The sequence below is a fragment of the Theropithecus gelada genome, chromosome 14 (genome assembly GCF_003255815.1).
Source record: "Theropithecus gelada isolate Dixy chromosome 14, Tgel_1.0, whole genome shotgun sequence".
Lineage (NCBI taxonomy): Eukaryota > Metazoa > Chordata > Mammalia > Primates > Cercopithecidae > Theropithecus > Theropithecus gelada.
In genome coordinates, this window is record NC_037682.1 from 46,256,554 (window position 1) to 46,272,015 (window position 15,462).

A 15,462-nucleotide genomic window follows, 5' to 3' on the forward strand; every position below is an offset into this window, starting at 1 on the left:
TGAGAATTTCTGCTTTTACCCCAAGAGCAACAGGAACTCAAGGGAGGTTGTTCAGCAGGAAGGTGGCATGCCCAGGGGTGTATAAATACTATACTAGAGTTACTATACTAGAGTTAAAGTTGAATTAGCATTTCCTGTAGAACAAGGGAAATTAGTAATTATAGTCATACCAGTCTAATATTTTGAGGTTACTAAGTTGTAATTAAAATTTAAGACTTTCTATGTTCTATTTTCTAAGTAAGATGAAAAATCAAATTAAATCTTGCTTACTGGTATTAATCATAATCTCAACTTATTCCTGGAATTGTGAACTAATTTCTTTGTGTCCTATGTACATCTTAATTTAAGACTCTAGAAGTGTTAAGTGTCAGAAACCAAGTCTCAACTACAAAAAAAATTTTTTTTATTAAGTGTGAAAGCAAAACAGGTACATCTATTTAAATATTTTTTACATATTTATAGATACAACAAAGACAAATAACTTAGCAAAAATTACAAGTTTAAAGAATAGTACTATTTTGAAACAACCAATATAGCATCTGAAAATACTCCATTTTATCCATAATCAGTGAGTATTATTTCCAAAAAAAGTAACTTGCGTTTTCTTGTGAAAAATGTTTTTTTTTTTAGATGTCTGCCAAGATTTATCAGAAAAGTCCATCTTTCTAAATCTAAAAAATTGTAGTGCCTTTATTGAGAACTTTTTTTACCCAATGGCTTTAAAAAACCACCAGTGTTTTCCTTTGGATTTAGGTGAACTCTAAATCTTTACATTACTTTCAAACTATAGGGCATCAACATAAACAAAAACAAATCAGATTGAGAGTTTTGGGTTGCTTTTCTTCATACTGAGCGAAGAACCTTCTCCCTGGCTGGGTGAAAGACCATGGTGTACTGCGATGTCCAATCTACCACACAGGGCTTCACCAAGCCAAAGCAGCCACACTGAAAGAAATCTGCCAGGTTCTGCATGAATCCAAGGCTGCCAAGAAAAAAAAAAAAAGAGAATATGTCTTACTATATTTCCTGTGTAGCTTGACAAACATTCGTGGAGAATCTATAAGGTACAATGTCCTTTGAACATCTTGCAGAAATCCAGGGGTAAATCAGATAGTTCCTGGGCTTCTGGGACCTTAAAACTGAAACCTATTTCTGGACCTGAATCTGTATTTTGAGATTCCTGGCTTCTGCTCAGTAACTTAATTGAGCTTTTCGTCATCACTTCATTTTGGATTCCCCACTTAATGGACTGGCCACTGACATCAATAAGTTTCTTTCTTTCTATTCCTACTTCCCTAATTCAGACCCTGATTACCTCAAAGGCCACATAGGCCAGAACAACTTAATCAACAAGATGAGATTTTCCCTAAACCTTGTAAGTAACTCTCTAAATGAATTCTCTGTCTCAATTCCTTTTAATTCATCTTGCATATTGCAGACTGTTGTCCTCCAAAAACCCTGATATAGTCATATTGCCTCACTTCCCAATCAAAACCCTTTAAAGACACTCCTCTGCCTAGAGGCTCAAAAAACATTCCTCCTCTTTGTATTCAAGGCTCTATACAGTGTATCCCTCAAGTTCTAGCTCCCTGTGCACTCTGTTTCTGTTTTTCCCACGATCATAGCTGTGTGGGCCTGGAACGCACACTGCTCTACACTTAGCTCAGGAACCCCCTTATCCTTTCAAGTCCTACCAGTTCTCAAGGCCCAGGCCAACGTCCACATTTCCACTGGAGCTTTCCTGACTACACTGTCTTAGGCATCATCTTTTCTCCTTTAAATTTCGGAAGTACTACTATCTATTCCAGTTATGAGAAATGCTCATTTTTACGCATATGTTCTATCTTTTAAGTGCCCAACCCAATCCCTTACACACATCAAAACACACCTGTCCATGGGGATGACTGCGTTTAGAAGATTGTGTTCTGCATGGGGATGATGGTATTGCTGCCACTAAAGGACCAACACTACTCAGAGGACAACTTCCTGGGAAGAGGGCTATGTGGAGTTGATGGGGTGGCAGTGAGGACACATGCTAGAAATGTATAGGGCCTGCCTCAAAAGCTAGTTAGTGTCCCCTTCCCCTTGGTTTCAGTTTCAGTTACCTGTGGTCAACAGCAGCCCAAAAATATTAAAATGAAAAATTCCAGAAATAAACAATTAATAAGCTTTAAATTGCCTCCCGTTCTGAGGAGCATGATGAAATCTCACGCCATCCAGCTCTGTCCGCTGGAACATAAATCATCCCTTTGTCTGGTGTTTCCACTCTGTCTACACTACCTGCCTGTTGGGTTATCAGACTTAAATAACATGGTATATACAGAGTTCAGTACTATCTGCAGTTTCAGGCATCCATTGGGGTTCTTGGAACATATCCCTCGTGGAGAAAGGGTGACTACTGTATGGAGTAAAAGTAACTTAGGGGAGGAAAACAAGTAAAATCTTTGGTTTGGGCGGGACTCAGTTTTCCGTTGAGTTCCTCTAGTTGATGCTGCCATCACTCAGCAAACGTGCTCTAGAGCTCTCATGTGTCCCTCTATTCAGACTCTTCTCTTGGGCTTGGAATGCCCTTCCTGCCTCCCAACTCCATTGTGCCCTGCCCCACATCTCTCAAGGCTCAGCTTCAAATTTCAACTCTACCACAGGCTTCCATAGTTTAGTGGAGTAAATATTTATTCCTCTGGTTAAGCTACAAAGAAAGGGACTTTATTATCACTGTCAATGTGAAACTATCATCACAAGTTTACACTCCTCTCCACTCCCCACTGCTTGAGCCATCTCTTCCCAATTAAGTCAATTTCTCTCCTCTCCTAAATACACATTGTAGTCATATTCCAGTCTCTGATCCCCTTGTCTAACAGCCTAACAGTTTCATCTTGTACCAAGAGCATGCTTTAAAATAGACTGCTCATGAGATATGCAGCGAACGTTCAAATCCCCAGAGGGCTCTGGGTCACCTCTGCAGCACTCCCAGTTTCCAAGACCCTGCCATAAGTGGCAGGGAGATAAGCTTCAAAGTCCGATCTTTCATATCATAAGACAAAGGTCTTTCTACACAAACTCTCATTTTCAACTGAAAACGTGTTTCATACAACCAAATGCTCCAGGGGGAACAAATCCAAACCTGAAAAATTGGCTTCTCCCTGGTACAAGTCGGCACATTCAACATAGGGCTAGAAGAATTACTGGTGATAGAAAGCCAGGCTGAAAATCCTGGCAAAGCACACAAGCAAACACTTTCTACAGAGCACCTTGTGGCTGGCTCCCTCAGCCATGCACTTAATTATCTCACATCGACTCCACGCCAGCAACAAACAACCTCGTGACCATGTGGCTTGACTGGAGAGATTCCCCACTTTGGCAAAACTTCAAAGTCACTTACTATTTGTGCTGTGTCCAGTAAACTAACTCTCAAATTCTTACCACCTTGGGGCTCACGACTTTACCACTCACCCCATCACTAAATCTTCTCTAAGAAAAGGGGGATCAACTGTACTAGAAGGCAAGTTAGAGAACAGCAACAAGGCCATGGGCAGTGGCACCAGCTTAGGAAACCAGTGACTAGGGATCTTCCACAGGACTCAGTGTCCAAAACAGGTCTCATTTACTTGTATGGTGTCTTCCTGAGGGACAACGTCTGTTTCATATGCTTGCTCTGCTTCAGCAGGCTGATTCTCTCATGGGAGGTCAGGCCCAGAAAGGCAATCTGAAAAAGAAGGGTGGAAGGTACATGAAAAATCCCACATCGTAGCTCCATCACTCTTAGCAGTACATCACAGGACACTGGCAAACATTCAGTAGTCCCCTAAAGACAATATCCCCCAGCTTTCTAATCAACGATCATGGTGATGCAGAGATGCAGCAGCCTTAAACTATACTCTCCCACATAAATCTAGTAGCTGGGCATTTTGTAATTGTTTAATTGTCTAATTTTTATTAACCTTCAAGAAAGAACTATACATTGACTTAGAGTTGTGAAATAATTGCTATATTAATTCAAGCTATGGCATATGGTAATGTTTAATTTTCAGCACATTCAGTGTGCAACTTTTAGATAAAACAATATAAGATCGGTATTAGTGCAATTATCTCAACTTGTGTGTTCTCTTTAGTATCTCCTTGAAAAGGGTCAAAGAAAAAGTTAATCAGAAGTAAAGAACATTTAATTCCAAAAACGTGGGGAAGACTGAGAATTAAGGAAACTTAAAAATTCTTAAATCATGAAAAACCATAACTATTCAGAGTCATCTCATTTAAACCTCAAGTTCCTTATCTGTAAAACAGCTCATCATACCACCCTCATCATATTTTTTAAGGATTTGAGATAATCTATTTAAAATACCTAACGCGGCAGGGTGTGGTGGCTCATGCCTGTAATCCCAGTGCTTTGGGAGGCCGAGGCGGGTGGATCATGAGGTCAGGAGTTTGAGAGCAGCCTGGCCAATGTGGTGAAACCCCATCTCTACTAAAAACACAAAAATTAGCCGGGCGTAGTGGCGGGCACCTGTAATCCCAGCAACTTGGGAGGCTGAGGCAGGAGAATCACTTGAAATGGGAAGGCGGAGGTTGCAGTGAGCGGAGATCCTGCCACTGCACTCCAGCATGGGCAAAAGAGTAAAACTCTGTCTCAATAAATAAATAAATAAGTAAATAAAATCAAATACCTAATGCAGAGGATTAGAGAGATGAAGTAACTGATTCAAGGCCACACAGCTTAGAGTGGGAGAGCTGGTACTGACTCCTTGGTCAGTGTGAGAATAAAGCCCATGCTCCTAACCAACACCTAAACACTTAGCTTGACTTGCTACAGTCAAAGCCACGACTACCCGGAGCACTCAGGAAACAAATGTTTTCAAAGAACTGGATTGTTTTGTTCATTAAGAAAACAGCTTTGTTCTGAATTCTTCCTTTTGAAATTATCTGAAACTTTGAATCCATTTTTTGCCTTATTGACCTTTTTCTAAAAAATTAAGGATATTATCACCTCATATACTTGTACTTATTCTAAGATTTCAGAAAAAAAGAAAGATAATTAGAAATGATGTCTCAAAGCATTATAAATACTAGGTATTACAAATGATAATATTATCACAGATGCTAGTATCTATTCTTGCTGCCGGAGTCTATTGATGTCAGAGTGATAGGAGATTGAGAGGAATGTTCAGAAACCTCAGTTTAGTCAATATTATTAATTCAATTTCATCCCTAAACATTTTTTTCTTTTTCTTTTTTCTCTTTTCTTTCTTCTCTTTTATTTCTTTCTTTTTCCCTCCCTCCCTTCCTTCTCTTCTTGTTATTATTATCATCATTATTATTTTGAGATTGATTACTTTCCCATAAAAGTGGAATACACTTTGCTTTGGTTGAGTAATGCTCTAATTTTTTGAGGTCTTACAGTAATTGATTCAGACTGATGACCACCTGCTTCCCATTCCACGTGGGCAGGACACAGCAATCATGAGAATTAGGTTAGGCTCATAGGGGTTGGAAGGCAGCAGGGAAGGGACTAAAGCTTTGGAGAAAGCTGAAGGTGACTACTGCCCTGAAGCTTGAACTTTCTAATGGCCATGGCCTTCTCTGAAAATGTAATTACTATGACCATCAGTTAGTGATGTATTTTTCATTTCTTTCCACTCTCATCCATTTAAACACTGCATAGTAATAAAGGTAACAAACAGGGTTGGAAAAACTGAGGGAAAACAATCTTCTCACGTTTGCATGATGGTTTACAGCTTATACTATGCTTACACACAACATATAATTTAACTGTACAATGGAAAAAGCCCTCGAATGGGACTGTCAGAAGACCCAAGTTTCCAGTTCTGATTTTGCCACACACTGGGTGACCTTGAGCAATTCAATTTACCTTTCTATACTTCTATCTATAAAATAAAGAGGTCAGATAAGGTAACTCCTAGGTTAAACTCCAATAATTTATTATGCTAACCTTTAAACCATTTTGTGGTTTAATGTAGTAGATAGGCATTATTGTCCTCATTTTACAGACAAAATACCTGAAATTCAAGTGTGGTTAAATGACATGGCTAGACCCACAGAGTCAGTGACAGAGGTAAAAACAGAATGTACATCTTCTGATTTTAAATTCAAGTCTATCTCACTATAAGTTTTGGAAATTTTACTCAAAGCCATTATAAGAAGAGAAATAAATACCTGAAAGAGTTGATTTAATAATAAAAATGTTGACCATGAGAAATGGAAAGTTGCTAGCATCAAGATATATAAAACCCAAGGGGAACAGGCCACAATCTGATTGAGGTAAGTCCATAATCCATCTTCTTTGAATGTTGTGGCACAATGATTGGACCAATCTGTGAATTCACCAAAAAAAAAAAAAAAAAAACAGGCAATAAACTAGTTATCAGTCTCCAAGAAGATAAAATCACTGCAGTTCTGTGTAGGGAGAAGAGAAAGTATGGCACAGATCATGATTCAATTTTAAGGTTTCATTTTCCACATGACAGCTCAAAAACTAAAGTTGACAAAATGGTGGCTTAATGTTAATTGAGGCTATGATAACACTGTATAAGTAGTTGACAGTGAAGGAATAACAAAAAGGGTCCATAAAATCTTTACTAAAATCTGCATTCAGCATAAGATACATTATCTTGAAGTTAACAATTTGTTCAGAACATTCCCTACCGTATTCATGTTTATAGCAACTATGGGTCTATTACAGGACTGAATATAAACTCTTATTAAGGGTTCACATGAACCGGCCATTGCTGCGGGCACAAGATATCCCGTAAGCACCTAGATGTCATCAGAATACAATCTAATAGCATGCAGGGAGCTAGGCATGGGTATACTTCTGCACTGACACCATAACTAAATCTGCAGAGGAAGAAAGGCCAGATGAAGAGACTCACAAGACAGACACTCCTGGGAAAAGAATATAGAGCAAAACTCAGATTGTCACAGCTCAGTTTCTCCCCAGGTGTGCCAATTAAAGAACTTTACTATGACCTTTCATATTAACCTCCTAACCCATGTAGCTAGGAGCAGCAGTAAGGAGAAATACACACAGGAAGCAGCAGAAACAAGGGAACAGATCTTCAAGGTTATGTAAATTCAATGACTTTTACAGGCACCCTGGCCATGCATAAAGGGTGAATTATTCTTAAAAGAGAATTCTGTCGATTTGCACCTCGAGGTTTCATAAATGCCTCTGACAATTTGATAAATAGTTTTGGACATGTTTTCAATGCTGCTCTGAAGACCTCCAGGGACAGGAAGAAAATGAGTCCATGACTTTCCTGTCAACTGTACATTTAAATCCTAAAAATCTACTTTTTTTGGTCTACTTTTTTTTTTCTCTTTAAGTCTCTGATTCCCAACCATCTTTCATGAATATATGCCAGAAGCATTCTAAGAGCAATCATCACAGAGTAGCAATCAAGGTACAAGTTAAGGCAAATTACACTCTCTCTAGAGCGTCTCATTAGGACAGCAAAGAAAGATGCATCTCATGCACCTGATATCACAAAAAAGAATATAATTTCCAACAGTAGGTGGAGAAAACAGCTGTTGAGTGGGAAAGAATGTCTATTTTCTTTCAGTTTATGGGTTTCTACTGCTCCCTTCTGGGAATTCTTTTGATAACACAGCATGATCTCACACTGAAGTTTTCAGAATACTGGTTTTCAGATTTAATATCTAAGTTATGACAGCAAGTTGTCATATACATTATCTTATGCAATGTAACACTTTAATTTGTGCTAATACATTCTTATCAGCTGGCCAATGGCTAATGGTAGGGAACTCATATCATTCCAAGTCAATCATTTTCATCTTTAGATGGCTCTGATAGTTACAGAGTTCTTCCTGATGGTAATCTACAATATTTCTTTCTGTAACTTGTAGAAGAGGACACTTTTGGAGTCACTTACTGTCCACCTTGTAAACAGACCTTACAAAAGATGAAATGGATGGAGGCTGTACAGAAGTAGCAGCTATTGGATCACATGAGAAGGAGAGTATAGAGCAGGGCTCTAGCAATACAGCATTAATGGTAAACAAGGGAGGTGGGATAACAGTGAGGCCTCATTAGAGAAATGGAGACAAGTTCATGTTTTGTCTGTGAAATAATAATAAATGACACAATACCCTCATTCAGTGTAAAGAAATATTGCTGGAATATAAATGGAATAAAGTAACAAAATACACTCAGTTAGTTTATACAGTTGTAAGTGAATATAAGGTGGGACTGTTCTTATGAAACAAAATGTAATATGAAAATTGGTTCACAGCCAGAGAAAAAAGACAAAGAGGAGGGAAGAATCAACATGTGTAATAAAAAACTAACTTGGAAAGATTGAATGTGATGAAAAATCGCTTCTGTCCTTATCAATACAGTCTTATGCTGGTCATAGATGCCAAACAAAGGTGACTATTTTTAGTGAAGAGAGAGAAGAGAGGAGAGGCAGGAGAGGTGTAAACTCTGGCTCCTCTCCCATAGGATTCAGTCCAAGAGACAAGTTGGTCCATGTGCCAACTTACAAAGGTTTTCCAGGAATATGCTTTACTGTCAGGCTTTGAAAGGAAGCTTTCTCAATAGAAACAAGCACTGTCAAAAACTCTTATTTTTTACACCATAAGACATAATCTAAGAAGTTTTAAAAATCGAATGCTGGCCAGGTGCAGTACTTCATGTTTGTAATCCCGGCACTTTGGGAAGCTGAGGCAGGAGAAGCACTTGAGGCGTGGAGCTTGAGACCAGCCTGGACAACATGGTGAAGATGCCATCTCCACAAAAAATTTAAAAATTAACTGGACATGGTGACAGGCACCTGTAGTCCCAGCTATTTGGGAGGCCAAGGTAGGAGGATCATCACTTGAGCACAAAAAGTTAAGGCTGCAGTGAGCCATGATTGTGCCGCTGCATTCCAGTCTGGGCAACAGAGTGAGACCCTGTCTCAAAAAATATGTAAATAAATAAGCAAAAAACAAACAAATAAAATTAAAATTAATTAAAATAAAAATAGAATGCTCAGGGTTACTGGTGGCCTTTGGCAAGAACTGAGCTCAGAGATTACAGCCTTCTACTAGACCTATTTAACATGGTGACAGTTATATTTAGCTACAAAAGCATTTGCCTACTGATCAAAGACACCCAAGGCGTCAGGTAGGAAAGGGTCTGACAAGGTAACTGAAGCCCTCCATGCCTATGGCAAGGCAAAAATTAACTCATTACACATAGATACTAGTTAATAATCTCTAAAAATGAAACCCCAAACAAAACAAAATTTGTAATACTTGATATTTCCAGGGAGGGAAACTGGGAGGCTGGGGGGACAAGTGTACAAAGAATTGCCTTTCGAAAACTAACAAAAATTTTAAACTAAAGAGAGACAAAGACACAGAAGGGAGAAAGAGAGGAAAAAAGTGTATGTGTACTGGGCTTAGGATGCTTAGGGGAAAAAAACATTCTTAATGTCTTTCGGAATTACCCCAGACTTCAGCTCAAGCAACAAACCAGTACTCTACTGGTAGAGTCTAAGATTTGACCAAGAACATAACAGGAGGGTGGATGGAAACAGATTAGAAGTGAAGCCTCTGTGTTTAGAGCCCAATTCTCCCAAAGCCTTCAAAACAAATAAATAATAAACAGTTAAAGTCCAAATAAATAAACTACAAACACCATAGGTTTTTCCAGTTAGGTAACCTATTTCCAAGGTCTGAAAAATGTAATCATGCAATTCTTAAGAGATAGCCAAAATTCTTCTTGCTTCAATTTAAACCCTGTCCTTCTTAGTCAATCACCTCAGAACAGCTGGCTGTCATTCTCTATGTGAGACCCTATATACTCTTTTAAACTGCTACTGAAAGCTTTTTTCATTCCTCAGGGCCACAGAATAAGTGATCTAATGTTTTCTTCCAAGTTACTATTTCCAACCTTTTAACTGTTAGTATTCCCATCAGTTCTCAGTTTCAACTTGATACTTACCAAATGGCATGTGCTTTCAGAGGTTTCTTCCTTAACGACTGGACAACTATCCCCCGACCTCTCTACCACTGACTTTTTTAAAACATTTTTTAATTTACTTATCACCTCCTACTTTCTACTTCAGCAACTGACTTTCCCTCTTCACTGGGGAGCAAATCTGTATTTGCCTTAAATGAATTTCTATTTTTGACCACTTCTCAAATTTATCACATTTTTTTCCTAAAGTACTGAGAACTAACCTCATCTTGTATTTCTTGCAGCTGAGGGAGTCTTAGAGGCATTTGCTTTGTTCTTATTAGGGGTATGGTTTATAGTCACCCAGCCAGAATGTGATATACAACGGTTTACAAGGAAAAGTAGAAATGGGTGTAGGTGTATGTGCTTGTTGTAAGAAAAATTTACACTTACAGATGAAAGATCCATATATAATCCAGCCACATACCATGGAAAGGAAAAACAAGAAGAATATGTAATAGTGATGATTGCCAAAACCTAAAGAAAAAAGAAAAAAAAATACTTAATATTTTCGTTTCTTCTGATTTTCAACATAAGACCTCCTTAACCACTTTCCTGTCAAAAGTCTTCACCAAAGTAAAACAGAAATAAAGCTGTTGCTTTGCTTTTAAGTACCATTAAATCAAACCACACATTTCTGATATGTCACAGTCAACTGTCTATGTTAACTGAACTATTATTTATTAATTACTTACTTAAAAGAAGATACTTTTTTGGAATAGAATAAAGTTAACTAAGCAAACACTGCTCTAGGCTGGCCTATCCTATGATGGAAGGAAGAGAAGCAGGCAGGAATTTAAACAAATCATACAGTCTCTTTCTTCCTTCCATGTAACATGTTTGTAAAAGTGAAACTTCTGGAATAGAATACAGTTAACTAAGCAAACACTGCTCTAGGCTGGCCTATCCTGTGATGGAAGGAAGGGAACCAGGCAGGATTTTGGACTAATCATACCCTGCATCTTTCCTCCTCCCATGTAACACGTTTGTAAAAGCACCACTTCTGAATATCAAGGATTGACTTAATCGGGGGAACACAGAAAACGAATATGAGGAGCAGCAATAAATTTACACGTTGCTACTGGACATGCGAAGACTGGCAACCCACAATCTGAGAAACTTCTACAGAAGGGAAGCGGGAAGGGCCAGGCAACTAAGTCTTCTCTTGCACAAGCTGCCTTCTCAATGCTGGAGATGGGAGCGTTTCAGTGCTAATGACACAAATGCTCCTCAGCTACTACATCATGGTCTGACCTTCTCCTGAAGCAGCAAAACTCGGCAGAAGGAACAACACCCACTGGAATCAGGAGACCTAGGTTTACATATTACTAGTTGTGTCACTGTAAGTTAAGTGTTTTAACTTCTATGATCTAGCATTTTTACAGGTAATATGGAGATAATACCTTTTCTGTCTACTTCACAGGCCTGTGGCTACCAAACAGAATGATGCATGTGCAAATACTATATTACCTGTAGCATAATAATGATGTATGGGCTCATTGCTATTGGAATATTGAAAATGGAGCCCTAGGATGCCCTTCCACTTTTTCTGCGAGTCATAACTAAACATATGCTTAACTTCATAGTAGTAATTGAAAAATTAAATCTCTCACCTATGCACCGTCCAGTCCACAGGCAGTGCTGATCATATCGAGCCACACAGGAGTTGCATACATGGCAATGGAGTGACCTTAATGGCTTCCTTATCTAAGTGGGCAATCAAGATAGGCCTAAGCAAAAACCAGTGTCTCAAAGTGGTAACAAATCACAAGCAAAATTTTAACTTGAGGTCACAAAGGCATTGGCACAAATCCTAAACAGACCATCAATTCACACAGAGGCTGTGGAATGCCTTATTAGTATTTACTTCCATATGTCTACTTTGATTAGGACATCACTCAGTGGGATCTGAATTCCAGAGCCTGTTCACACTGGCTAAGTGGAAATGAGGCAGTACCACAGAGCAAAATAAGCACAGAACTAAGAGAAGGAAACCCAAGTTCCATTTTTAGCGGCACCAATAATTTGGGAGAATTTACTTCCTCCCTTGATTCCTCAATTGCAAAATGAGAGGTTTCACTAAGTGGTTTCTAAGGTCATTATGAGCCTCTGATTTGAAGTTAGTTCTAATATATGCTTCATGACAGAGAAAAGCAAATAAAACACACAATGGATAATCCACAGAGAGATGTAACCAGAGACAACTTCAAGAGATTATAAACATCATTCTTCCATATGTTCAAGACAGAAAGCTGTTCAGACAGGAATGTAAAATTAGAAATGGGTAAAAACAAAGGTGTATAAATATACCATGAAGATCTGACAAATGCTTACATGAGCAACATTACCAAGAATTTGCTCTCACTATGGAAAAAAATTATAAAGAAAAAACTCACAAGACATGATGTACAAAATGTTCTGAAGTCCAGACAGCCAGTTTCTGCAAGGGTGATGATATTCTGAAAGACATGAAGTTTGACCTATTATCACTTTTTATTGGAAAATGTATTATGCACAGTTATATACCATTCTCACAGCTCTTGCTCCAAGCTGAAGTAGTTAGAAAAGCAATTTGGAATACTTGCCACCAAATCATTCTGTGCTTGAAATGAGGTGACTCTTCAAGGTTGCATTTTCAACCAACAGCTAATAAATTAGGATGCGTAAAAATTATACCACCCCATCACTCCCGCCTATCACCTCATCTCTGTGAATGGCAATCATCTCACAGTTATGATCTGCTAGAAAAAAATAAATATGCACATATACACACCCGTTAAAAAAGAAAAACCCACCAGTATACATCAAAACTGAAAGTTACAAGCACCAAGGGCTGGGTCTTTCAGGAACACGGGCTTTAGGTAACAGACAACATTCTCCAACTTCTAAACATTCATGAGCAACGGAAAACATGCCATGTCATCTGAGAACTTCACATTTGAGGAAGAGAAGGGGCGTTTCCTCAGCCAATAAGCAGAAGGACTCTCCCTGGTCACTGACTAGTTACTCTTCATTTATTAAGTGGGGAAATGTAAGCTAAATGACCATTATGAAAATGTTATTACAAGGAAGCAGGAGATCATATTCCTAAAAGGAATCACATCTGAAAAAGTCTTGGTGGGGTATTACTTTAACAGAAAATAAAAATACGTGTTAAAACTTTCATATACATAAACGAAAAAACTGTAAGAGTGGAAATCTAATTTTTGCTATATCACCCCACATGTCATGCAGCCATAACAAAAAGCAACACATCTGCATACATGACTTTCTAAAGTTTACAAACCCTCCTATTAAAAATATCAGTAACAAAGAAATCTCACCACTTTCTTTTCTTCTTCAGAAGCCTTAGTGAAGCCTGGATCAGTTGCCCAAGTCTTATAGAAAAAGTATAGAAAGGCTACTATGCTGAAAATGAAGCTGAAATAGAAAGGGGCTCCTGCTAAATGTTAAAGCCAAGTTAAGGAATATACCAACCTTCCTTTAAAAATAATATAATTATCATGTAAGCAAATTTCATCATTGGAGCCTAAGAACTTCACCTTCCTTATGTACACATGCCCCCGCCCCTAAACCTCTTCCCATTCTATGTTCTAATCCTACTGGAATTTGTTCCTACTTGGCTAATAATTAATGCTTCCTTATTAGTTGAAGCTCACATTAAATACTGATAGGAATAGTTGCAACTTATGAGGAACATCCTGAAAAGTGACAAACACTTAAGACCAAATAAATTTATCTCTAATGGTGTAATTGTGGCTCTCCTGTGAGCATCTGGAAAAATATTCTTTGATCATTTTAGCAAAATCATTCAAAGAAACAACCCTCTTGATTCAGAGATTCCAAATAAAAGTATTTCCCTATATATTAGATACATGTTTGCAGAAGTTTCCCACTGAAAGTTTAGTAACAAATCCTTTTATTAGGCTGAGTTAATTTAGAGACAAACTGCTCTCCTTGTGAAATGATTGAAAGTCACATATTATGGATAAATTATGATAAAAGCGTTTCATGGATAAATGTTATCTGCATTGAAATGTTTTTAAGGTGATACAAATTATCTGTATAATAAGTAAAATTTTGCTTCAAGGAATGACAAATGAACATGCAGCAGTAAATCAGTAAGACCAGAAATAAACCAACCGTCCTTGCCCAATTGAAATAATTATTGACAAAGTAACTGTCTCCACCTTCCAAGGTTCTGCCGTGCTATCCTGTGCCAAACTTCAATGTGGAAAAAGTGACCACAAAATACTCTAAACCCTTTCTATTCAAAGTGTTGTCCAAAGACCTGCAGACACAACTTCACCCGGGAGCCTGTTAGAAAAGTAGAACTTCAGGACCCATCCTAGACCTACAGAACCAGACTCTGGGTTTTAATCCCCAGGGGCTTCAATATGCACATTAAACTTTAAGAAGCCCTGCTCTAACCCACAAAGACAGCACAACCACATCCGGTTAAGACAGGCAGGAATAAATCTTGTTGGCTTAATTTATCACAGTTCACCTGCAGGTGGGCCTAGCTTTAAGAAAGAGTTGAGTCCAGGGAAGTTGTGTAAAATTCAATTTTAACATTTACTTAGAATGAATTAATAAAATCATTCAAAGAAACAACCCTGTTGATTCAGAGATTCCAAATAAAAGTATTTCCCTATACATTAGGTACATGTTCGCAGAAAGACACTATTAAAGGTACATAGGGTAAGATCCTTTGTTAAAGAATCACATCACAATTTTTTAATGAAATCCTGATTGACACATATGACTCAAAAATATATACATTCAGTTCTCAAAAATACCTTCAGTTTCATAATGCAATGATTCTGCATGCTGAGCTGACTGACTTTTTGGCTCCTATTTTGGTTAACTTACAAAACAAATGGCAGGGGAATCACCGTATCCCCACTCTCCAAGTGAAGTGAATTGCACCCTATCACCTCACATAAAAGCTGAAGACATTCCTTGCTTTGGTGCCTTTGTCAGTGTGGTTCACTGACCTAAAATGTCCCCTACTTCCTCTCATTTTCTTCTAAAACCACACTTTTAGGGTGTCCAAGTCCTAACTGCCATTAAAACCTAACTTATATTTTCCCTCCTTCCTTGGAATCTTTTCTGATTCCCTAGAGAGAATGATTCTCTCCCTTCCCTGAATTTAAGAATGCTTTTGTGGCACTCAGACCTTGGACTATAGTTTACGGACACATCAGCCTTCCTAGTAAGCTGGTAACACTTTTACAGTTAAGCCTCTCAAAGCGGAGCTAAAATTTGCCTTTCTCTAACTTCAACCAACTGATTTTCATTCATTAGATCCTTTAGATCTGTACTGTAGCTGTCTTTTAGATCTAATCTACATAAGCTTATCCTCTCATTTGTTCAATACATTTTTGTTGAGTGCCCATTCCTCATAGTGCATTGGCTTCCAAATGATAGACTTCCAAACACTTGAAACTGGAAGACAGTGATCATACTTCCAAGATAAATAG

The 15,462-nt window shown here is 38.2% G+C and overlaps 1 protein-coding gene across 2 annotated transcripts in view; it reads right to left on the reverse strand.

The window, feature by feature from the left end:
* Positions 1 to 381: 381 nt before the first annotated feature.
* Positions 382 to 15,462, reverse strand: part of ZDHHC13 (zinc finger DHHC-type containing 13) — a 53,377-nt gene continuing 38,296 nt past the window's right edge. For both annotated transcript variants that reach the window (XM_025358012.1, XM_025358013.1), the window contains 7 exons: positions 13,303 to 13,427; positions 12,376 to 12,438; positions 11,593 to 11,686; positions 10,373 to 10,456; positions 6,172 to 6,329; positions 3,609 to 3,706; positions 382 to 982 (listed from right to left, as the gene is read on the reverse strand). In XM_025358012.1, the coding sequence (XP_025213797.1) occupies positions 844 to 982; positions 3,609 to 3,706; positions 6,172 to 6,329; positions 10,373 to 10,456; positions 11,593 to 11,686; positions 12,376 to 12,438; positions 13,303 to 13,427 (761 nt within the window). In that variant the 3' untranslated portion in view covers positions 382 to 843. The remainder of the gene's footprint in view (positions 983 to 3,608; positions 3,707 to 6,171; positions 6,330 to 10,372; positions 10,457 to 11,592; positions 11,687 to 12,375; positions 12,439 to 13,302; positions 13,428 to 15,462) is intronic.